The sequence below is a fragment of the Netta rufina genome (assembly GCF_964035555.1).
Source record: "Netta rufina genome assembly, chromosome: Z".
Lineage (NCBI taxonomy): Eukaryota > Metazoa > Chordata > Aves > Anseriformes > Anatidae > Netta > Netta rufina.
The window spans coordinates 56968646-56994656 of record NC_140126.1 but is presented as its reverse complement, the minus strand read 5'-3'; the positions used below and the strand labels follow the sequence as shown (position 1 = coordinate 56994656).

Sequence of the window (26011 nt, the reverse complement as noted above, 5' to 3'; positions counted from 1 at the left end):
CTGAGGGCTGACGATGGTTCTCACTTCTGACTACTCAGGTTCTTTACAGTGCCTTGGACTTTTTCCTTGCTAAGGAGTGAGATTTAATTGCAGTAAGCCCCCAGTTCCTGAAAAGAGATCTCAGTCTGTTCCTTTTACTAATTTGAGATTCCTGCTGTCTCCAAGCCTAAGCAGTAGCGTCTTGCTCAGGAAATACATTCCCACACACTACTTTTTTCCCTAAGATGGCAGCACTTTGCCTCTTTCTCAGCTGGCTACATGCTTTTACAGCCCCTTGTAATAGGGTTGCTGGATCTCTCAAGGTATGTCATTCCCAGACCTCGTACACTGGGAAACAGGTCTTTGCCCAAGCAGAAGCTGTGGTACCAAACGGCCATAAAACACTCAGGCTGTAGAGACTATTAGAAAACAAAGAAAGGTCTGCAGTTGCAGCAGGGGATATAATCTGGTGGTAATGCACGAGAATGAAACCTCCAGGGATAAAAGGCAAGGGCCTGTAAAACTGTCAAATGTATGGTGGCACCCACGAATTTTAGAAGCATTTTTCTTATCAGACGTTCACTTGAAATACTTTCAACTCGTTTGGTAGTCTAATTCTTCTATGCCTCATTGCAAATCTCACAAATGCCAGTGGCATTATCCAACATTGCTGCATCTTAATTTATTGAGCTTCTTTGCTATGGGATATTTAACAAAATAATGCTTGAGGCATAATTAGAACATGACTAAATTAATTTCTTTAATGCTGATTATACTGAGTTACTGCACAAGCAATTCAACTCTGCTGCAGAACCTCTATCACCCATAAGCCAGATAACAGTATAAAAGGTACATGGCACAGAATGCAATGAGCAAGTACCAAAATTTGCAAAACCTGCAGTGACAGCATGCCTATTGACTAGAATGCTACCATTTTGCAATTTTTAATAATAGAATACTAAACAATTAAATGCTGTTCTACATGCATTGAATTTTATTATTAAATTCACAGCTCTTCCTTTGTACATCTAACGAGTAATTTGATACTAGAAAGCAAGCAGCTTGGTCAGGCATGATTCTGCCTTGTGAATCTCCTCTGTCTGTTCTTCATCATCTTGTCCTCGGTGTATCTGGACTCCAAAAACACACTCAGCACTTGCTTCATGATTATTTTGGAGAGTAAGGTAAGTTTGGTCAACCTATAGTTCCCCAGATCCTCCACGTTTCTTAACACTAGCATCCTATATGTCTTATGGAGTCAGCTCATCAGCCCTCTAACCCACCGGATAGTAAGAGCAATAGTATGCACCTCCACTGAGCCAAACTTCTGTGAACTAACAGTGCACACATCAGTGGGGAAAAATCTTACAGTGACTGGCACTAACAAGCAAAGCTGCATGATGCACACCACTGCATCAGGGAGCTCACTCAACCTCCTGGGAAGCATGTAAAACCCCAGTAAAAAGGAGCTTAGCATTCTGACTTTCATTTCTTTTTCCGTAATTTATCACTGCTTCACAAACAGAAAAGCACAGGTAGTAAAGGACACATAAAGATTGCATTTTATTCTCCTCTAACACGCACTGTAAATCCATTAAAAAAGTCAAGCAGACCCCTTGTACTGACATAAGGTAAGGCTCTGATTGGATTGCTCATCTCTAAAAAGGGAAATGATTTTTAAAAACAATCATATTTCATCAGATAATTCTTAACAAGCACTATTTTTACAAGAGGCATTGTGCTTAAAAGGCTGATGGGCTAACACATGGTGATCAGAAAACATCTGCTGATGTCAATGTTCAGAAGAAAAAGCTACTTACATTTTGATGATCTTTAATCAATGCTAAACTCTTTCAGCACAGCTCACCACCAGATTTCAAGATGCCAACAAATACTTGGGCTTTTCTCATTCACAGAAAGGAAGTTAGCATTTTCCACACTTTGGGACACCACCACTTGTGTTACAATAATCTGCAGACTTGTGGCCTTTCCTAATATTTCTTTTGAAGAAGGAAGAGTTAACAAATTTGAAATACACTGTGCTCAAATGCTTCAAGTCAGTGTCTGTGCTGGTCACAGAACGTGTTAACGTATACATCAATTAATTTTCACATTTCCACATTTTTCCTCATAATACCTCTATTTTTACTTGAAAGAAAAAAGAAAGTCGAGATTTTGAAAAAGAAAAGTGAAGATTATGATTCAGAGAGAAGTAATCTTCACTGTTTGGAGTTCGAATCCAGCAACAAGTTCAGGGAACAAGGTCTAACTAACTGATGTCTGGTGTCAACACATCCATGAGTACCAAAGAGTCTTGAAATCACAATTGGAGTAACTTCTGAGATCTACCTTGACAAGGTTGCTGCACACAGGAGTTGCTGTGTGGAACAGCCATCATAAGAAACTTAAAAAGCAAACCATGGTGAAATCGGACACTAGAATCACCTTATACAAGAATGAATAGTCAAACACTGCTGAAATAGCAGTGATGAGAAGGAATGTTGAAAAAAAGGAAAAATGAAAAAAATACATGGGGTATCACAAACAGCAAAAGAGTATTTTCTGTAAGAAATGACTGAAGTGTTTAAGGTAGACTTAAAACTCATCTATGTATGACATAAATTATATTAACACATCTGATGAGATCATCCACACTGCAAATGTTATGTCAACAGTGCTTAGTTTGGTGGTTCTGCTTTCAGAAGAATGGCCTGTTTAGCAAAAAAAAAAAAAAAAAAAAAAAAAAAAAAGTGTTTTCTTTTCCTAACTCCTTCAGGTAGTCCAACGAAAACAAAACAAACCAACCCACACATTACCTCTCCCTATAAATCTTAAAAGTTTTGAAGACAGATCTCGTACATACAGTTTTAAACATGTGCTGAAACAAATGTAGTCAGTGAAAAAGAACACGTGCAGACGCAGTAAAATGAAATATAGTTTCACAACTGCTTTATGGCTGAAGGACAGTGAAGCACGTAGAGACTGGAGCACCATTAGTATTTCTCACATTAGTTCTGCCAAGAACAAGGATGGACACACATTAGAAGGTAGCAGGTCAGGAATATGCAAACAGAACTACGTTATTTTCCTATAGCATCTAATTAAACTGTAGGTCCCATTACAACAGGATATTGTGGAGTATAACTAGGTTCTAAAAGAGATTAGATGAACTCGCAGAGAACAAACAGGTCTGTCACAGACGATTAAACACAATTGTTAAAATACAGCTGGGTCAGGAAGTATCCAAACAGCTGACCGCTGAAAGCCAGTGTAATGTGCTTGAAAAGGGACCACTTTTATACAGGACCTGCTTGCATCTATTCCTTGTTCCAGCTGGAGACTTGACACTTGACAGAGCTTTGCTCTCATACAGGAGGAAAATTCTTTTTCCACTGTTCCTTCAGCCACTGAGGAAGTTATTTAACTACTGCACATCCTGCCTCCTTTGTATATTCTAATAGCTTGATTCACATCAGTAACTTCAAAAAAATATTCTTTAATATCTCCTAAATCAAATAGTTACAGTGGCACACCTATAAGTTTTATCATTATTTATCATTATTTACTACCTTGAAATTAGAGGGATTTGGGCATGCCTCAGATCCATTCAAGAAAATTGGGAGTAACAGGTTCTTGAGAAGTGTACCATCAGAAACTAATCATTCTATATTTTAAAGAAAGATTTGAAATTTTAGCAGTGTGCTTCATAAAAAAGCTCAGGTGTCCATCACTCCCACTGACTCTGTATTTTCAATCCTAACTGGCTAAAACGCCCGTCTATAAAATTCCATATTAAATGTTGAAAAGAGAAATGTGTGGTAACTGTAGTTAAGTGTCAGAACAATGCAGAACAACTCCACACTACATTTACATGTTTGCAGATAATTTGTTCCAGGATGCATAACTAAAAAGACCCAAAATGAGATGGCATAAAAAAAAAATCACATACACAGAAGAACGAAACTACATGATCATTTCAGTCAGATGGGTTCATGCCAAATGCAATGAACCCACCTTTCAAGTACTCATAAAAATTGCATGTTATACTATGCCTTTAAGGTGAAGCATGTTAAATAACAGCAAGGGTCTTTATCAATAGACAGTATTCTTGAACAGCAAAGTTCAAGATATCTCTCATAAGTTCCCAAACTCTTCCCAAATGCTATCATTTCAAACCTAAATACCAATTCATAAAATTTGACTCAAAATATTTCTCAAAAGTCTAAGCTTTTATTTCTGTAATTTTCAATCCTCTTAATAAAATACTCCTGATTTCATCAGAAATTGAGCCTACAAAATTATACTAAGAAACTTGTTATAAAAAACAGTTTTTTTTTTTTTTTGAGCTTCCATTATTTGCTGTGCAGCTAGAAATCCCTGGTGTCAGAAATAAGTGTCTGAAGCAAAATAGTGAACATAGTTTGCCAACATCAGAACTTTTACAAACTTTATACAAAAACCACTCTGATTTTAGAGGGATACAATTTTTTATATTCCTTTGCAAATTTAAACCAATGTTAAGAATTTGTTAGCAATTCAGTTGCTTTTTATTTTTGCATCGACAATATGGATTTATTAAGCACAACAGAAGTTTTGGTCTCCTGTACAGAAAATACACTCCCACTTTTGTTTGTATTTCTTCTTTCTGATTTACATTTTTGGTCATGAAAACATAACTAGTTACTTTCCATTATCTACGGTCTTCCAACCGTTTGTTCATTGATAACAGAAACTAATGCAACACGTACATTTAAGCTGCACGTACCACATTTTTCCTGAACAAAATATTCAGTTATGCACGTTCTAAAATACTTTGCCATAAACAGATGAATAAAATACAGCATTGAAATTCCCAGTGTAATTCTTGTAATCCAGTATTTTTGGCAATAAGTTGTACTATTTTTCTGAGGGGATTTTTATATTGTCAAAACTCTTAAATAATTTACAGTAAAGCACTTTTCATGTATGTTAAGACACATAAACTCTGATTGAACAGAGTTCGCAAATGAATCCAGGTTTCCTCAAGTTGAGTTGACAATCTGGATACTTCTTCCAGTAGGCTTGGCTCTGATGAGACAATCTTAAGATGTAACTGAAAATAATAATAATAAAAAAAAAAGCAGTTAGTGAAACATATACAGACTATCCACACATTCAGAGTATCAGCTTCTTCATTCAACTCCAATACTGTGCTTTTAGGAAAGTCCTGAGTAAATGAAGGATACTTCTCCTTTTAATTCCCTCCATTTAATCCTGACTCTGTTTTGCTAGTCTTTCAGAAGCTATTTTCCACCCATATATGTATTAGGTGGCTAAGGCAGCAAAATATCTTAAATATTTTACTGCTTTACTAGTTGCACTGCTGCTGCTGAATCTATCTTAATCATACACTTCCACAGAGAGTAACTTTCTACTCTCTCCAAAACCTGCATCACAAATTAATTTTCAGGCTAGAAAGATGAAACAGATGCCCATGAGATCAACCAGAATTACTATTTTAATTAGCAGTGTTGCATAATTCAAGAAGAATGCTGTTGGAGTATTCTACTGATACGGGGAAATAGTAGCTTTCTTCATACAATAAATAACAATCTTGGTAAAGCAAAAAGAGAAGCAGTATTTCAATCCTGCAGAAAGCCAGTATATTTTATGTATATGTTAATGGATGGAATAGTTATTTTCCCAACTACAGCATAAATCTAGAAGTCTCACTAAGCTCAGAGCTGTTTTTTGTCCAATCCACAGCAAAAGATATTGGTGTGCACAAATCTCAGGGTGAATTTATAGTATTCTGCTATAGTTCACATTGGGAGTACATTTCTAAGGCCTACAGCTGTCCCCAATACATTAACTGAATTTCTTTAATACAAAACTGAACAGAAAGATGAATTCTACCACCTATTCAACTATTAATTATATCCTGTCCATGGAACAAGACTAATAGTAAACAGACTAGTAACAAATAGGCAAAAAATTCATCATTACCTCATCCTGAAGTGTTTTACTCTACAGACCTACTGATATGCACTACTTGTTCTTGTGGAGAAAGCCCCATGCATTCATTCCATTTAAACCCAAGGGAAAAAAAAAGGCCAAGAATAAACTCCTATTTGTCTGGCAAAGAATAAACTCCTATTTGTCTGGCATAAAATCAATCCCTGCACTAATTCTGCTGAGATATTCTCAGTTCAATAACACATATGTCTGAACATTCATAACAACTCTCCTACTAAACTGAGAGTAATTGCTTCCCCACAATTCCATAGAGCAGAGTATCACAAAGGTTTAGATCTTCTACAGAACAACTTTAAGAGTAACTGCTGTTGCATTTATCACAATAACTTTCTAATTTCCACACATCTACAATTAATTTTATTAGTTCTATGGAGCTTAACAGTTAACAGAAGAAAGGCAGCCCTTTGATATGCAAAGCCATCGTGCATTGAATTATTTAAAATATAACAAATCTTAACTTACCAGTAAACAACCATTAACAAGTTAGCTACGTTACAAATAATAAAACAATCCTAAGTAGCAAATACTAGAATAAAACCTGTCTGGCACAGTCCTTTTCATTATACCTGTTTACTTGACTGTGACCTGATGAACTGTCAAATTATCCAATGCAGTCTCCAGGTCGTTTGTAAACCATCCCAAACAGAAACCATTTAAGGTAATTCTTTCAAGCAGACATTTTGCACAGCTTTTTCATTGTTTTAAGGGACAGTGACCACTTTATACAGGACTAAAATCAAATAAAAAAAAAAAATTACCTTTAAATATAGTGCAAGGTATGCTTGAGCAAGTTCGAAGTTGTACTTCTTGTTCAGCATCATCCCAATCATTCTCAAAAAGCTTAGCATCACCTCCACAGAGCCACCACCTTCAGGGGCCAAACTCCTTAGTTCTATCTCAATATTAGATGGTCCCAAGTCTTTCAGCACGTTAAGTGGAGCTGCATCTGTGTTAAAGCATTGAGCAATACATTATCAGTAATATGTGTATAAAAGAATCTTAAAAATCTGTCAGGAGCACTTCAAAATTCTTGAAATATATATAAGTAACAGCTCAAATTTGTACTGTTTCCTTACTTTTTGCTTTCCACAAAACGCCACCCTGTGTTTAACTTTCTTTCATCACAGGCCTTAGAGAAATACACCTCTAACGAGGAAAATTTTTTCTTTTTTTTGTAAATCACCTTGAGAAATACAAGTATCACCTTTGCATTCTTATCACTTTGCTTTCATTTTTGTGTCTTACGACGAACACAGTATCTGATAACAGTCATTTTGTATTTTTCTTTGTCCAAAAGAAAGTATGAACTTGCATTTTAAGCTGTTACTAAAAACATACCCTAGAAGAGACAAACCAAATACAAAGTTTACTAGGGATCTTTAGTGTTTACTGGTACTGACATAAAGAGAGGTCAAACAATCTGGTGCATCGAAGGGAATTATTGCTCATCAAGTAAATTCCTCCTGTTGTTCTAGAAAAGAGGGGGAAATTCCTGGTGGAAATCCATGAAATTTACAAATATGTCTTTCCTCCTCTTCATAAATGCTTTTCCTCATGATTTTACAATACTGCTGGATCTTTGAGAATTGACTGTTTTAGAAATGCAGCAAAAAAAATACACGTTTGCAAACATAGCTGCTGGTAAGAAAATTTTAAATATTGTCTTATGATTAATATTTCAGCTTCTGAAGTTGCTAAGAAGCAGCTTCTTATACTCCCATATCATTGTAACTAATGGTATCAGACATTGGCTAGTATTTCTTTGGTGGTTTAAATTTGATTCCACTCATGAATATTTGATTTCTCTGAAAATCATTCACTAAAGTGCAGTTGTGACATTAACAGTACTAAAAAGATGCATTAACTAATTTTTGTGCTGTGACAGATTAAAAAAAAACAAGCAAGGATCATGGTATGAAATTGGTACACATTCGACATGGAAAAGGTGCCCATCTTAATTTATGTTTTACAGCCTTGCTCTGAGGTGCAAAACCCTGTCTCCATCCCAGTGGTAGGCCAGGATGGCTTCTAGTATGCTACTACTTACTTGGATGGCCTACTTGCCTTTGGAAGAGGACCTGTAAACTAGCAAATACAGAGTCATGCTACACATCAGCACAGACATTGCAGTGCACAAGCCTTACAGCAGACCTATTGCCTGAGGGCAGCCAAGGGGACCACTATGTGCTTGCTACCTGTTGCAGCCAGCTAGTAGGGGCTTGATTAGATTTTTGTATTTTCACCTTGTGTTTCACTCTTCCCCGGGCAGCTCTGAAACAGCTTAATAGAACACTGTTAATTGACATACTAAAAACACAGCATAAAAAACACACCTTGCTTGTGACAGATGGCCATAATAAAGTATGCACACAACACATTTCAAGTGCATCTGAGTAAGCCGTTCATCTCAAGAGTTTAAGAAGGGGTAGGAAAAATTCCCAGCAGAACTGCTTCATAAAAAAGCTTTCAGTAGCTGTCCCTTTAAGTTTCCAGGTCAGCTATATTGCCAAATGTTTCCAAAAATCCGTATTCCAATAATTTTGTAGCCGCACAGTTTAAGAGAAAAACACAGCAGGTACAGTCAACCCCACCGGCACCTTAAGTGACTGAATTTCAAGAAGAAGTGAATGTCAAAAAAAACCAAACAAACATTATTTAAGTTAGCTACTTCTTCCTAAGTAAGCTTTTAATTATAAAGCAACTACTATTACTAAAAGTAAGTTTGGTGAATGTCTGGTGAAGTAGCCTTTGAAAATAGAACTCATTAGGTAAATGATATTTTTCATGTTTCAGTGAACCACCAGATTATTACTTACCACATCATTCCCTTCCTTTCTTACATTACAAATAATACAGAGCATATTTTTTTCTGCATGAGAGCATTACAATCTGCAGAAATATCTTAATAACCTTACGTGCTTTCTATATACAGCTTTTAGCCAGAACTTGGATCCATGCTGCAAGCAAGCTAGAGTAACAATGTTTCTCTGATAAAGATCACCTATCTATGTACTACTCAGCTTCATAAATAGCAGACCTTCTTTTTGCCTTTGCTACTGTAGTATGTGTATCTTACGCCCCACATTAGAAATCAAACTTTTCAAAATATTACTAGCTTCTAGTAACAGTGGAATTTTCAGTGAAATTTCTCAACTTACATTTGTTAGTGCTCAGGGCTTCTTCAAGATGAATGTAGAAATCAGATTTCTGTGCCAGCACTCCAATGTTTACCACCTTTGACTAGATCATGAAAAAGTATGTGAGCATACTTGAATATGCAAACATATTTTTACATCTTAATCAGATTATTTTCTTGACAGGATGAAAGGCTCCAGAAAAGAAAACAGTAAGTAGAAAGTAGATGCGTTAAAAACTGTACTGTTAATCCTTTAGCAAGATTTATTAGGACTAAAAATCTTATTTAAGATTCTGTTGCAAAAATATACCAGATAAACACTATTATATTGAGTCATGTTTTTACCTGTGCATCATTTTCTTGCTCTGGAGCAGCATATCGGGGTATAAGACCAGGAACTGTTGGGATGAAGAAAGGGGCTGACGTGGGAACTTTCGGTGGCTCTCTTGGTTTGTTTTTTTTCTGTTAATTAGATATTTGAATAAAGTCACAATCATAGCAAGAACAAGTGAGAATTTTCTTTTAAAGAGATGAATTTTTAGAATTTCACAAATACTACTAGGATTAACTGAAAAGTAAACATACAGAAAAACATGTTTTGCTACTGAATATGAAGCTATTATTTAGGATATCAAATCCCAGAAACCGTGAAAAGTAGTCTTTTGCAGTCTTCTACTTCAAAATCCTGAACAGTATCAGAAAAGCAGGATCAAGTGTCATGAACAGATAATTGCAGCTTATAGGTTAAAGTCAGGTAGCAGGCATCTGCCTGTACGCTAGTATTTTTTGCAAATTCTCTCTTTTTTTGTTTAATAGCAATGGCTGTTGGTTGTTTGAAGACAAAATTTAGATTTAGGAGCATGCATAAACTGCATTGACATATCTGGTACAGACAGCTATTTTGTATATTGTGGAAAAAATAATGGCAAGAGTTAATAAACAGTTCTTCCTTCTTAGGAATTTCTTGAATACCCAAGAGAATAGTTAGGACAACTGTTTTGCACTACAGAAGAAACAGGTTTTTTTGTTTTTTTTTTTAAACCTGCTTCTTAAACAACACCATCTAAATACTACAATAAACAATGGTGTGCCTATTATTATTACCTTGATAATATCAAGATTGAGGAGGTTTTTCCACCTTGATTCAGGTAATGAGGAAAGGGTCACCAGCTGTTCTCCCAATTGCTCAGGTGAGTCGTATTCTATCATTTCATCACATGTTTCTTCACCTTCTGCCACATCCACATCTTTCAAAAACAGATATCTTTTATGAATATGTATACTTAACTTAAAAAAAAAAAAGAAAAGAAAACCACAATTGTTTCTTTTGCTTTTTGTTTTAAACATGCATTGGGAGCTAGATACATGGGTGCTAGAGTAACAAATAGTTGACAAACCACAGAAACAAAACTTTGTCAACACAGTGAAATACTAAATTGAGAACAATTATGGCTAAAATGTAGAACTGGAAATACAAAATTTTAAAGACTGACAAGAAAACACCTTCACTTTCTGCTTTCTTTTCGCACAGTACTACATGGCTGAAAACATCAATGTGATAGAAAAACCTAAAGGCATAAAGAAAAATGAAACATTAAAAGCTTCGAGCATCCAGACAAAAACCTTACACTGGCTGAAGACAGACAGTGAATTCAAGCATTCAGCCAGAATCAGTTTACAGATTAAAACATTAGAAATTCTGGGGCAAAATCCCATTTTTCTAATTCAAGCATCTGAAATAAGCACGTGCTTAATGAAGCACTTTACACAGAGCGGGGTTCCTTGCTCTTTTGTGCAGTCAACAGCTAAGTGTGTCTCTCCTCCTGATGGAGGTCTCCTGTTGGAGACCGAAATGTATTCAACCTCAGAAGAACTGCAAAATTTAGCAGACAAGATCTCCATCTAGAGGCCTTCAAAAACACAACTATTTCTACTAAATATGTCGAAAATCCAGTTTAAGCCTTTTTTTTTTTACAGTAGAAAACTAACACAGACACGTGGCATGTGAGCTGAACCCAGTCCTGTTGCCAACATGATAACATACAGAATTAAGTACCACAGCATAAATGCAGACAAAAACATTGGAGGAAATAAGAACAAACAACAGCCTCCTTCCTGCTGCGAAGTAGTAGTATTTATTTCAAAACGCTCTCACAGATGCCACAACTGAAGGTACTTAACAGCAGTCTGGGCTTAAAGAAAGCAAGCAAATAGCACAAGCTTTCTTATTACCCACAAAATCTACTCAATTAAGTGGAGATAATCACAATGTAATTATGTATGTCTGAATGTAGAAACGTTAGTAGATTGTTATTAAGTAATATTAACACTAAAAGAGGATGCTAAAGAATGCAAAAAAAAATGATAGAAACAATAGGAAAAGTTCAGAAATAGAATGTTAAGACACACTAAGTTTTCACTGAGGAAACACAAGTGTCTTCTATTTGAAATTCATCAAACCGAATATATTCAAGATTACCTTCCAGAGGGCAAGTGCCAGGGAGTATTACCACAGAAGGTTCATAGTCTGCTGGAAGGGGCCGTAAAGAAACAAGTGAATACAGAGAACGGTTTGACCTGGAAAATAAGACAGCCACTTTTAAAGCAAGTTTCATGTGAATGGGAACAAACATTTTAGACAGAATTCTACCGCAGTCTAATACTACTGCACTTTGACTATTCACTAGATTCTATTCAAGATGAGGAAAACTTATTTATTAGATAAACACAAAATGATATATGATGATACACATCATCAAAATGTCTGAAATTATGGCAATATGAAATGAAATTACTTCAGTCACTCACAACTTCTGTATTATTTGAAATGGCAAAATTACCTAAAAAACTTGCTTGTAATTAGTATGTGCAATGTATTATGCAAATATAAACAAACATCCTGCTTTCACATAATTTCAGAGTAGTACATTTAGCAAATGTTTTCGGAATTTGGAACCTGCACACAAGCAATGCTGGCAATGACTTTCTATCAATACAAATTAGGAGTAAACAAGAATACATTTGTCATTATTCACAATAAAGTACTTTTACTTAAACAAAGAAAGGTCTAACAAGTGAATACCTATCAGGTAAAACTACAGCCAAAGAAGAAAAACCCATCTGCCAAAGAAAGACGAAGAAAAAAAAAAAACAACCACAACAAATATATTAAACAGACTGTTACATTAGTCCTAGATCTAACCAACAATTTGCTTTAAATCTCTATAAAATTGAACAAAAATGCATTTTTACACCTGTGCTGATCTATCAATAATAAAAAAATATTCATAATTTCCAAATTCTACCAAGAAGTCTCAGACAATGTTGTATACTAGGAGAAGAAAACTAGTCCTTCAGATGGTGACACAGTATGACACTGACATTTAAAAAGGACAGAAAAAAAAAGAGAAGAACGAAGGAGAAACTTTAGGAATGGCATACCAGGAATTCTTTAGAGTAAGAAATAGAAAAAAAAACACACAAAGACTACTTAATTATCAGCATATCTTAACAATGAGAAATTTAAAGATCTACAGATCACAACAGCAGAAAATACCTCACTCTTTTAGAAACAAATATGATAAAACTCTTGAGATGATACTTTGCAGAACATTCATATATTTGCCATGAAGATGATTATAAGAAGTCCACCCCACTTGAAGTTCTATGTAGAAATAGTTATGTTACATACTCACCACAAATAAATTCCAAGATCATCCACATGTGCTGTAGCTAGAAAATCTCCTGTTGGAGACATAGTCAGGCTCACTGCTGCGGAGTCCAGCAGAAAGCAATCTATGAGGCTAAAGAGAGAAGATAAAGAAAAACCTGAACAAACTAAACTTTTTTTTTAATACATATCTGAATTACAGCACAAACAGGATTGAATGAAAGCAGGACACTGGAAACACATATACGAGCATATTAGAGCACTGAAATACAACATACATAAACTTAGCAAATGAATGGCACTGGGCAACAAACCACGTACCTCTATAAAGTTTTCTGACAGCAGCTACATCTAGAATATTTATTCTAGCTCCTTAGGCACCCATACTTTGTAGATAATATGCTGAACCATCTGTACACATTTAATCCCTTAGGTTTAATGCTAGCGTTTTCAGCAGCAATAAGTTTCATACTTCCAGTCAGCCCCATGCTGGTCTGAACTCATCTTTTAGTTCTCTGCCATTAGTTGTCAATTCTCTCTCTTCAGATACTTCGTAAGAATACCTGGTTAAAACTAGGGTCTAACGTCCCTAAAGTAAAGAATGAACTGTACCCTGCAAAATTTGATCATTTCCAATATTTTCTCTTGACACTATAAGAACTTTAACAAGATATATTTATTGTTCCTTGATCATTCCTTTTACTAATACAGAAAACTTAAAAAAGACGACAAAAAGAAAGTTACAATATTAAAGGATGTGTGACAGTTTTAACAAGCCACTTTTAAGTGGCTGATGATGCATACCCTAGTAGACTTCCTTTTAAGCTCGCTTTCATAGCACGGCCGGTCACTTTGAGGTACAAATTTCAGTTACTTGAAATTGTAAGTAACTGAATGTGACAAGTAGCTCATTGACAGAAACAATAAAAACTGAATGGAAAGCACAAATGAAGGGATTGCTCTTTACAGACATAAAACACAAGTAAAGTGAGAAGCAATGACCGCAGCTAGTTCCACAAATCTGTTCTGTTCACAGAAATATATTAATGTAACAAAGTGGTTTAAAATGTAAAATCTTGGGAGCATACATTTTCTTAGGTACTCAGCACTTTTACAAAGGTTTGATGAATCAAGTTTAGAAATCCACTTTTGTACTTTCAATGGAACTTTTAATTTCATTTGCATGCTGCTAGACAAACATGACAAGTAAAAAGTTAATCAGGTAGGAGCCACATTATTCACTACTTACAACAAAATATACAAACACTAAACCAGTAAGTGCTAGAACATGTATCAGTGAGTGTACAGTGGCTGGAAGATTTACCGTAAATGCTGCTTTTAGTTGTAAATCCATACTTTTATCACAATCTTTATCAGTATCTGAGAATTATTGTTCAATAAAGTAGCCATAATGAAAAACAGAAGTAACAATAAATTTAATCAAGTCTTCCCTACGTATGAAATTTAAGCCGTGATTAAAATTACAGAGTTAGGAAAAAAAATCTGTCCATCTTGGAAGGGCAATGTGAGACATGCCCATGATTTTCACAGAAAATGTGTCCATGCAAAGTGTACTGCAGGAAAAAAACTTTGAGTAACACCAAGGTTCCTGCTTGTAAGAACCTCTACATAAATTGGTAATTTCTCTCCAGTTCTTATAAAGCCCTACATAAGCAAGCACAAACAGTTAAGCTGCATTCTCAAGTAAAAACAGATGCTCAATAAGTAAATGGTATGACATATATTAAAGTCAGTAGGTATTTTTGTAACTTAAGACTCAGTCATGTTAATCATGTTTCTGTATTAGTCATGTTAATTATTTTCTGTCTTTTCAATATCAAAGCTCAGTCTTTAGAATGAAGAGTTTATAATTCCATTCTTCTACTAAGCAGCAAATGTGCTATAGTAGAAGTAAATCAAGCACCTGACTTTCTATGAAGAGCTGTTCCTTTTCAATATATTCTCCTCAGCCTACAGTTATAGGAAAACCTTTTATTAAAATAAAAAATTAAGAAAATTTACAAATTTTCTCAAATAAAAAACTAATCTAATCATTTTCAAAACCAGTGCGTGTCATGTAGCTGTCTAGATTTCAGCTTGATCAGAACTTCTTGCAGTTCTGAAGCAAAGCTTATCATATGTTAAAGTGAACGTGAGTGAGAATGGGCTCTATTCAGAAAACAAAATGGATTAATCCTTCAGCATATCAGAAAGCATTCACCTTAGGCAACCTCTTTCCATTTAGATTAAGGAGCTACTTCCAGAAAAATTCACACTTATTCATACTTATATGACAATTCCAGATTTCATCATATCTTCAAGACACTACTAATGTGTATTCCCAAAAAAAGGGCACAAAACCCAGTCCACTTGGGTGACTTCCATTACTTGGACATTCGTTTGGAAAATAACATAGCAGTGAACAAGTTGTCTGGTTCCTGGAATGTACTAAGGACTACTTCCTGCCACTAATGCTGGACGTGACTAGGAACAGTACACCACTCTATTTACTGCTCACAAACCAAGATGACTTGTTATTCAAGAACAGCATCCTGGAGGCAGAAGAACCATCCATCTCTGGCAATGGGAAAAGAAGAAGACAGAACAAGAGACTGTCCTGGTTTACTGACCAGCTTTTGGGTATGCTTAAAAGGAAAAAAAAAAAAAAAAAAAGAAGCATACCAGCTATGGAAAGGCAGCCAAATACTCATCAAGGACAAGAGCCTTGCTAGGACATGCAGAGATGCAGTCAGAAAGATTAAGGTTCCACAAGAAATGAAACTGGCAGGGTTTTAAGAAAAGTGCCTGACATAGTTGCAACACCCATCCATGATCTTTGAAAAGTGGAAATCAGAGGATGTCCTTGATGATTGGAAGAAGGCAAATACACATCCACACGAAGGTCCTGAAAGAGGGCCCAGGAAAGTATGGGCCCTCTTAATTGTCTTACTGCAGTCCCTGGGAAAGTGAAGGAACGAGTCCTCCTAGGAACTGTTGCAAGCCAATTGAAGCAGATGACTGGGAATAGACAACACAGATCTAGATTTACCAAAGGCAAATCATGCCTGACTAACCTGGACACTTTCTACAACAAGAGCAGTGGATATTAATTACCTGGACTTCAACAAAGCACTCCACAATGCTTATGACAGCCTTCTAGCCAAAAAGGGAAGATACAAACTAGCTGGGTGGTCTGTGAGACAGGTAGGAAATTGGCCAACAAGCTACAATCACAATGTGGTGATCAATTGTTGTAGCTTGGGCAGGCAGCCTGTCACAAGCCAGGTCCCCTGGTGATTGATTCTAGCCTCCGTGCTGTTTAGAAGATAAATGATCTGGACAACAGGATTGAAAGCACCTACACCAACCATGCTAATGATAGTAAACCAGGTGGGTGATGTGGACCTATCAAAATGAAGAGCCACCTTACAAAGGGACCTGGACAGACTGCCACAGTAGGCAAGCAAGAACTGTCTGAGTTTTAATGAATAGAAGTGCAAGGTCTTGCATGTGGAATGACATAACCAAAGATCCTGAAACAGGTTAGGATCTATGTGGCTGAAGAACAGGATTGCTGAAAGGGACCTGGGAGTCCTGGCAGACATCAAGCTGAGCACGAGTCAGCAGTGTGCTGCTACGGAAACAAAGGCCAATTGGATCAGATCAGGCTGCACCTGCAGTGGCATCATTAGTAGAGATAGAGAGGGGATCATACTCTATTCAGTCCTTCTTAGGCCGCCCCTGGAGTACTGTGCCAAGTTCTGATTCCAACAGTTCAAGAAAGACACGGACAGATGCAGAAGGTCCAAAGGAGGGCTATGGAGATGACCAAAGGACTGGAGCACTTGACCTTTGAGTAAAGGGAAAGAACAAGGCCTTTCTACCCTGGAGAAAGGAAGGCTCTTGGGCACCTCACTCCAGTACTTAGAGAGGATAGGAAGAAGAAGAAGTCTCTCCCTTTGTACAAAGCCACATGAAGAAGACCAGGGACAAAAGGTACAAGTAGCACCGGGAGATGTTTTATCTTGATGGATGACATTTTTAACAGTGAGAACAGTTACTGTAACGACCTCCCCAGGAGGTCATTGCTGTAGATTTTCAAGATGAAACTGGTCAGGGTGCTAAATTATCCTGTCTAGGCTACCTTTTCCATGAAAGGTAGGATCTTAAAAGGCCATTTCAAAGCTGTTCTACAATTCTATGACTGCTAGCATCGCACACAATTAATATACTGGATACTGTGCTCTTTCCCCACGTATAACTTTGAGTATCATATAGTACAGTCTGGTGACATAATCAAGCAAGAATGACTTTTTACCATTTAAGAGACAGAAATCAAACTACAAAAAGTTTTGCTATAGCTTTTTCAATTGACTCACCATCCAGATGGAAGGTCCCAAGTCTTAATGGTACAGTCCATTGATGAAGTTATTAGCCAGCGACCATCAGGACTGAAAGTCTAAAATAAAATACTAAATTTAAGTATGACAACTGACAAGTCAGGAAGTTCTCTTTTACACAGTTGAAAATTAGATTGCTCCCTAAGATCATGATGAAATAGTCTGGCCATAGTAACAAAACTGACAACACCTTATTAAAGAGGGAAAAGGACAAAAACAGAAACTATTTCAGAACAAGTCTAAATATACTGACAGAGGTTACATATAACTTCAAGTGAAAGCATTTTGGTCCTCATTTTTACATTAACAACAGAAAACACTTAACATAAAACTGAAGAAATCAAATACTTCCTAGCACTAAAAACTAAATCAGAAGCTAAAAATGAATTATTTTCATGAACAATGCAAAGCACAATTACACAAGATGTAAATAAGTAAATATCAGTGTGTGGTATAATCTCAGATCTGTTCATGCTATGTATTTACCTGGTTTATTTTTTGTACATGTGCAGTTTAGGACTGTAGTGCAATGTTATGCTCAACTTGACTTCCGTTATTTCTAATGCTTTATTTTGTTAAACCCAAAAGTAGCTTCTTGGATGACTATAGTAAAACCCCAAACTACATTAAAAATACACTGCCGTATGACATGATATATTTTATTAGTGATATATTTTAACTTGAAACATGATATATTTTAACTTGAAAACGAATGTGGCCAAACTATTTCACTGTTCATCACTGAATAAAATAATCAGTGACTGCATATATGTAAAGAATTCCATCCTCTTTAAAATGAATTTAGCACATGCATACATCACCTATTGCAGTAAGTGAGTTAACAATTACCATGTCATTAATCCGTCCATGGTGTCCTGAGAACTTCCTGACAATCTTCCTGGTTTCTATATCGAAAACACTAATACTGAAGTCATCAAAGGCAATTCCCAGAATACCACTGCCAAAAATAAATAGCATATATGACCATGAATACTCAGAGATTAAAAAAATGAAAACATCAATAACCTTGCTCCAAAAATATCATTACCCTGAAATAATCTCAGGGAAATCAGTTTACACACTCCTTCAGACTAGCACTACTTCTCGTACAACTAGCAGTCTGTTGTACTTCAAGCATCAAAAACTTAAGTTTCATTAGAAAATTTGTGATCCTACACTTTTATATGCGCAGCAAAACAATATGCGTATGAAATACCTTTGGTTTCTTACCTGTCTCTGTGAAGCAGAATTCCACTTGGAGAAGATGAAAGATCAGTGGAGTGAACTAGATCTTTAGTTTTGAACTTCCAAAATTTAATTAACCCTTCACTACCAGCTGTGATTGTCAGCTGGTTTAATCCATCCACTGCTAACCCCCTTATGGACCCCTCATGTGCTGCAAGTCAAAGGGAAAAAGAAAGTTTTATTTCAGACTTGAAACACAGTTTAGAAATCAGCATACTGCTGAATGCTGTTCTGTTTGTCTCTGCTTAACTACATAAAATAAGCCATAAGCATGTGACAAACAATTCCGAAGTGACCTGACAAGACCAGTTGAATTGTAAAGTCTTTGTTTATTTTATCAGTACAGAAACCAAATACACCAAACTAACTTGTATTCAAGTAAGCATCTAGGAATACATAACAAATTCAAATAACACAAAAGTTGTGCATCGTTGAGGCTGAAGATTAGGTTTTCAGTTTGGGAGACTTTTTTGAACATTAAACTTAAGGGACTTTTTTTTTTTTTGTATCATTTAAGGATTTTTTCCAAGGAACTTGACCACTTCACACAGAATTTACAGCTTCAGATCTTGCCAAAAGTCTGTTCCACCACGCCCCCCAGACAACTTCATACTGCATTATAAAGAGGAGCTTATCTGTTTTTGGATAAATTTTATTTCTTATTCTATGCCTATGGTTACTGGCCAGTAACCAAGCTTATAGAACTGATCTCACTACCAAGGAATAATGATATTGTAAGAAACTGCTTCAGATTTCCCAAGTTAGATGGCTTTTAGCATCCTGTCAAGGTTTGAAAATTCATCAGGACTCTTTGCTTCTACAACTAAAACCATCAGACTATAAGGGCCCTACTATAAATTGCAGATTTACAAAGCAGCAGCAAATACACATGACATGCAATATATATGTGCACAACCACTGGAAGGAGATGAACACCATTATTCACATAAAGTCTGAAGTTTGCAGCTGGGTAATAAAATAAAAGTATTTGCAAAGATCTGGAATTTCTTACAAATTTCCATTTCCTGTGTATACAAAGTATTCTTTCATTTTTAAGCAGGGCACAAGAAACATGTGAAACTACCTCTGAGAAAGAACAGTATAACAAGAAGCCAAGTAACAAATGAGACCTCAGGGTCTCATTTTAGTGCTAAACATATTGGTAACTGCCAAAGTTACGCTGATTAAAATGAAACAGATGCTAATGTCACAGCTATTAAAAATAGGTGGGATGTCCTTCAGAGTAGGTCTCAAATTACTGCTGATCACAGTACAAGCTAGGACAGTACACAGTAGTTACGGAAAAGGAAAGGACTCATTCCCAAATTCAAATCGGAAAGTATGTTAGATTCCTCAGATGACAGAATACTAAATTGTTGCTGTTCTGCTGTTCAAGTAAATACTTTAGAAATTCCTACCTCTTTCTTTGCCATAGCACCCTCTGTGAAGACCAGATTGCATGTTATATACATCTACCCGTCCTGTTGACATCCCAATTACAGCGAAGTTCCCACAGCTGGTAATGTCAACAGCCTTTGAGGGGAAAAAAACAATTATGAAAACAATTCTTAAAATGTATATCTCATTAGAAAAATTGTTAGAAGATAAATAATGTACAATAGGAATGCAAAGTACTGTATGTTTTTATTAAACTTCAAGGAAAGCTCCATGGAATGAACAACAGATTACACCTCTAAAAAGTATAGAGGAAATATTAAAATAAGCAAATCTGCAAGTAAATAAGGCAGTGGATGCTTATTAAGGATAATGAAATACTGCCTTGGTGACGTTTTCATTCAGAAATATACCTAGCAACATCAAAAGTCGTAATCTAAATGAGTAACTTAAATAATCAAGGCATCCATGATTTCAGTACCTAACATATGGACCAAGCATACCTACTGCCACTCTGCTTGAATACCAGTACTACTGATGGCACCCCAGAACAGGCTAAATTCACACAGAGCTTAAGTAGTGAGAGAAAATGGTCTAACGTCTTTAGAAAGACAAAGAACCCGTTAGGAGAAAGCAGGTATTTACAGCTGAACTGCTAAGCATAATGTTATAAATACAAAATTTACCCTCAGATAAATTAGTACTATGAACACATAGCACACGAGCTACATGTGCCACAGAAACTACTTGTACTGAAAACTGGTAAACCCTCAGTAAACATTTATTTCTTTTATTGACTGCTTGGCTCTCATGGTGGCCAGCTCAAGTTGCAAAGCATTTTGAAGAGACTATCCTGTCTGCAATTTGAAAATACACTTTTCGATATTGCCAGGAAAAAAAAAAGCATCTTCAGCAATTTGTATTCACAGCACAAGTATATAAAAAGGCATACAGTCGAATTTAAGTCATTATGAGAAAACCTTGGTAAATATAAACCATTTAACCATCTGAGCTTGAAAAATTGAATCTTCAGCTAAATGGTATGCTTAAAGAAAAAAATACATATGCAGCATTTCTCTTAATAACATTACTAAACAGTTAGCAGGACACACTGAGCGATTGGAAAGAACTCTGCAAAGCAACTAAAACACCGCTAGATAATGTTTTTTCATTATAAATATTGGCTTCTGTACAAAATCAAGACAGCATATACCATAATCCTGATATTATTATAGATAAACTTACTGTTGCATATATATCAACAGGCTTGTTTTTGCTAAATTCTTCTGGCCTCAGTTTATGAATTCCCATAGAAGTTTTCTGATAGTTCCAGGTTGTACAGGTTATATACCCTTGATGACAGGCAACAATACCATCCCAGTCACTTTGATGTGCCACTTCTGCAATGCAACACACACGTTTGTTTCAGAAAAAAAGCATTCAATCAAATAAGCTTTTTCTGATATCGTAAGAAATAGTATTTTAAAATACCTTTAGGCAAAACGTTTACATTTAGTGTTCTTACTGGACAGATAAAGGGCTATCATTTAGGAAAAAAATGCCTGGCAAACTGTTATGCATGTGCTATTAAAACTAAAATGCTAACAAAACCACACACGTTTTTCTGGTTTGTCACATTTCACGTCTTTAAATATTTGAGCCTATGTGGTTTGAAAAGCATATTTAAACATAAATGGTTTGGTTAAATTGTTCAAGCTGTACCTATTTCCAGATGAGTACCCTAATCTTTTCTTAATCTGCTGAAGCAGTTAAAAGCCACTAGTTTATCCACTTAGAGCAGGGTTTAAAAGCTACATCTGCATCACATAGTGAAAGTTTTTTCTATGTTTGTGGAAAAACCTTTCTTCAAAAACTTACTTGTTATGGTAACAAAGTTCTGATAATATGACCAATCATACGGACTTCTAAATAACAAGTAAATTTGCATTTTTTTCTGGAATTAATATGTGAAAAAAACTTTTTAGATCTTGCAATTCAGTAATTCTATAACTTTAAAGAATAAAGTAACCAGGAACAAGCCAATTCACCCTAGCTATGGAAGACAATATAGCAACAAAGAAGAAACACTAAGCAAAATGTACTTTAATCAGTTTTCTTGTACCCCAAAACATACCTAAGGTACTCTAATACCTTAAATTTATCAAGCAGAACATCTAACATACATTAAAAAAATGCACATACACATATACATCTTTCTGCAACAAGTACGTACCACTGAATTGTGCAAAATATAACAACTATATTTAGTAAGAGGGCTACACAAAATTGTAAATTCAAACCGCTCAAAACACAAAACATGGAACCATGGTTGGAAGACAAAAGAATAGCTGCATTTACGATAAAAACCTGAAATCTGAAGAGGAGGAGCTTCATTTGAAGAAGTCAATTTTGATAAAGCAAAGATAACTGCAATTCTGCTTCAAAAAGTTAGGTTCACTGAATCACAAATGAACTAAATAACTGAATTTTTTCTTTGAGAACTAACAGAGAAACGGGCAGATCAAAAAATCAGCTGCTACAACTAAGCATTCCTTAGCTGACAGAGATCTTCCTGCTGGTTCTCCAGCCTCAAGTACCACAAATGCCAGAAGATACTAGCTCCCCTATTGGAGATTTTCAAGCCAACAGCTGGTTGAACCTGAAGATGTTTGAAATGAAATGCTCTTTTTTGAATTAAGAATGGAATTGAGCAGGTAAAATGTCATTTTATTGCTCATGAAGGGCCATAATCTCAGCAATTTCTTCGCAAAACAGCACCATCTTTCAATACACTTGTGTCTTTAAAAGGGTTAAAAGGTATGATGAAGATGTGACAAGTTCTATCACATATCACACAAGTACTACTTACCTGAAGCAAAGGCTGTAATCGGTGGAAGTGCCATTGTATCATGCTGAAGACCCTTCTTTTTTGATTTCTTTTTGTTAATTGAACCTTAAAATAAAAAAGCAAGTAAGTGTCTCAACCTCATGATCTGATCTTATTGGTTTAAAACAGATTATTTACTACATGTAAAGTTCCTATAAAACTTTGAAAATTTTGACCTATATTTACATAGCAGTAGAGTCTGAAAAGCTAAGAAGATTAGCAGAGTTCCTGTCAAAATCCATGTGAGGTTGAGCTAATTGTTAACCTAATATATTCACAGATATACTACTCAATTCATTTGTTCCGGGATGTTGCGTTGACTTCCTTAGGCAGAGATCCATCATCACAAAAAAAGGTGTGGTCATACAGACATGACTATATAAAGCAATATACAACACTCAGCAATTTCAATACCCAAAGACTCAGGAATTTTAAATTTATGCCCGAAGGACATAACCATCCAATTAATCTACGTCTGTCTATTTAAATATGTATAAAACTATATACAGAAATCTAAAAATAAGAATTATCTCAGTCTCTCTGAGCCTCACTCTACAGGAACAATGAAAATATCCCTTAAGCGTGGCAGTGTGTAGATTTTTTTTTTTAAATGACACTTTACAATGTATCAGAGAAACTGAAGCCAAGAAATATGAATGAACTGTATTAATTTAGCGTATTAAACAGAAAAGGAAAATGAATGGGGAGAAAAGGAGTTAAAATGAAACACGATAAATGTCACTTAAGTTATATATTTTTAATATAAAAATCATGCCCAACATTTCCCACAGTGAAATAATACTCCTTGTAGGCTACATAAATTAGTTTTCCAAATATTCAACCAGCCAAACACTTCTGAGAGTTTAATTTATACATCAGGAGGACTGAGTTTGAAGAGCAGATGAGGTGAATAATTTTTATATAACAGTTAAAGTGAAAACAAGACCTACCTAATGCTGTCACATGTGTTTACATAAATACATTTGCAGTTTTTTCATCAATATTGGTACTTTCACTGAAATACTTACCACGTCCTAAACTTTTATTGAATCTTTCGTGCACTGTTGAAAAAGATTGCAACGTTCCATCTTGACCTGACAAAACATTAGCAGAAATCACTCAAGGGTGAAAACAAACCAACTTTCTATTTACTCATAAGCTATCTGAACAAGAAAAGCAGAAGATAAACCCTCAGAAATCTCAGAACACCATAATAATTTAATAAAAATTCTGATCTAAGAAAAAATACAGGTAAATTATAACTACTGGAACTAATGGAACACAGTTTTTCTATGGCCTATATTCCAATTCCTACTACTTTATACACACAGAAAATGACAGGTTTTTTTTTTTTTTTTTTTTTTTTTTTAATTATCTTCTCCACGTTCAATTACTGTGTCCCCTACTTTCTCCACCACAATATCTAGCTGTTTCCAGCTTTCTGTCGTTACTACCATATATACACTATGTTCTTCAAGTAACTTCACAGTACCTCCTTAACTTTCCCATAACTACACACTACTCTCACCAATTACAATATTCTTTTCTTATTCTCTCTCTACCCAATACATGCCATGGCTGGCTAAGAACTACACGTAAGTTAACCAAACACAAATGGTACAGGCTGAGTTCTCCATCCCTCCTGCAGACCGGGACACTAATGGGGCTTCCCTACTCCATCTGGTATCCATTGTTCACAGTGTTTAGAGGGATTTAATTTAGAAGAGGGACGGAAGACTCAATTTTGAAACATTCAGATCCAAAAACTTTGTGGGGATGACACAGACAAGGCAGAATTAAGAATTAACAGAAAACATAACTGTACAACACACATAAAATCAAAGGCACTATATTTAAAGGTCAGAGGAATCACAGAACATTGTTATTAGGAAAACAAGTATGGAAACAGAAAATTATTCAAAGTGAACTTAAACAATCTGAAAGACACTGAACACAAAACTCAAGCACCTTGACTTGTGTATTGTAGAAGGAGTAACAAAAAGCCTCTACAAGGCAGAAAAATTCAGAAGCAATACACTGCAAAGATAAAAAGATTCTTTTGCATGGGAGCCAGGACAAATGTACTGTGAACTGGGAACATCAAGCAGGATGAAGCCATGGACGTTAGTGAATTTTTATTGTGTATTTGTAGGGAAGCCTGTCTAGAGAAAACAGTAGCACTTGAAAGGCACTGCAATCTCATTTTTGTTGCATGAAGTTTTAGCACTGTTTCAGAAAGGAATGAAGAGAGTCAGTCCCTTTACACTGCAGAAAAATCAGATCTCAAAGCTTGAGACCTCAGACCTTGCCGCTGTGTTCATTCCATATTTTTCAGTATAGTTAACAAAACAGTGAAATAAAATAACAAACATGAGGATTTGTTAAGCAACGCAATTGTTACAGTGGCTAATCCAGACTGAGCTGAGCTACAGTCAGGTAACTAGCTACTCAAGTACAAGTTACGTAGTTGGACAATCAGCAACAAATTTTAGCACAGAATGGTTGAGGTTGGAAGGAACCTCCAGAAGCCACCTTGTCCACCCACCCTGCTCAAGCAGGGCCACCTAGAGCAGGCTGCCTAAGACCACATACAGATGTCTTTTAAAGATCTCCAAGGGAGAACCCACAGCATTTCTGGGCAACCTGCTCCAGTGCTCATACAGTAAAGAAGTGCTTCCTCATGTTTGGATAGAAGCTCCTGTGCTCCAGTTTGAGCCCCCTTCTCCTTTCTTGGCTAAACAGTCGCAGTTGTGCCAGCCTCTCCTCACAGAAGAGGTGCTCCTGTCCCTGAATCATCTTCGTGGCTCTATGTTGGACTTTTCCAGGATGTTAATGTCATGTATACAGCGGGGGCCAAAGCTGGTATACCAGTGTATTGCTGGGCCATATTAACGTAACATTCATCAAAACGTAATGTTTTCAAGTGTTGCTCATGTAGACAATTTAATTATTTCAGAGTGATTAAAGATTAACTGATGTGTCTCTTATTCCATTTTTGAAGTGCTCTGGGCCACAAAACATTCTGAACTAGGCCATTAAGGAAATTAAGGACTATTAATTGATTCTAAATATGTTAGTTTCTAAGGAAGGGTAGTCACAAACTTTTTACATTAGTATCTTGGTACCAAGTGACCTTGGGAAGATATAATCTAGATACAACTAAACTGTAACAAATTACAAAGAAGTCATAATCCACAGTGCTTGCTCAAACTTGAGAGAAGTGGATTGGCTCCTCTAAGTTACAAAATGCATTGTTTCCTATTTTTGTCCTCTGTTATAGTTTC

General features: G+C 35.8%; 1 protein-coding gene across 1 annotated transcript in view; it reads right to left on the bottom strand.

The window, feature by feature from the left end:
- Positions 1–1576: 1576 nt before the first annotated feature.
- WDR36 (WD repeat domain 36) overlaps positions 1577–26011 on the bottom strand; it is a gene marked incomplete at its 5' end in the record, with an annotated part of 34955 nt that continues 10520 nt past the window's right edge. The window contains 14 exons of the mRNA XM_084305583.1: positions 1577–5071; positions 6753–6940; positions 9153–9234; positions 9476–9592; positions 10235–10377; positions 11610–11707; positions 12826–12933; positions 17180–17259; positions 18050–18158; positions 18431–18596; positions 19864–19978; positions 21086–21240; positions 22710–22793; positions 23756–23821. Of these exons, the coding sequence (XP_084161709.1) occupies positions 4922–5071; positions 6753–6940; positions 9153–9234; positions 9476–9592; positions 10235–10377; positions 11610–11707; positions 12826–12933; positions 17180–17259; positions 18050–18158; positions 18431–18596; positions 19864–19978; positions 21086–21240; positions 22710–22793; positions 23756–23821 (1661 nt within the window). The 3' untranslated portion in view covers positions 1577–4921. The remainder of the gene's footprint in view (positions 5072–6752; positions 6941–9152; positions 9235–9475; positions 9593–10234; positions 10378–11609; positions 11708–12825; positions 12934–17179; positions 17260–18049; positions 18159–18430; positions 18597–19863; positions 19979–21085; positions 21241–22709; positions 22794–23755; positions 23822–26011) is intronic.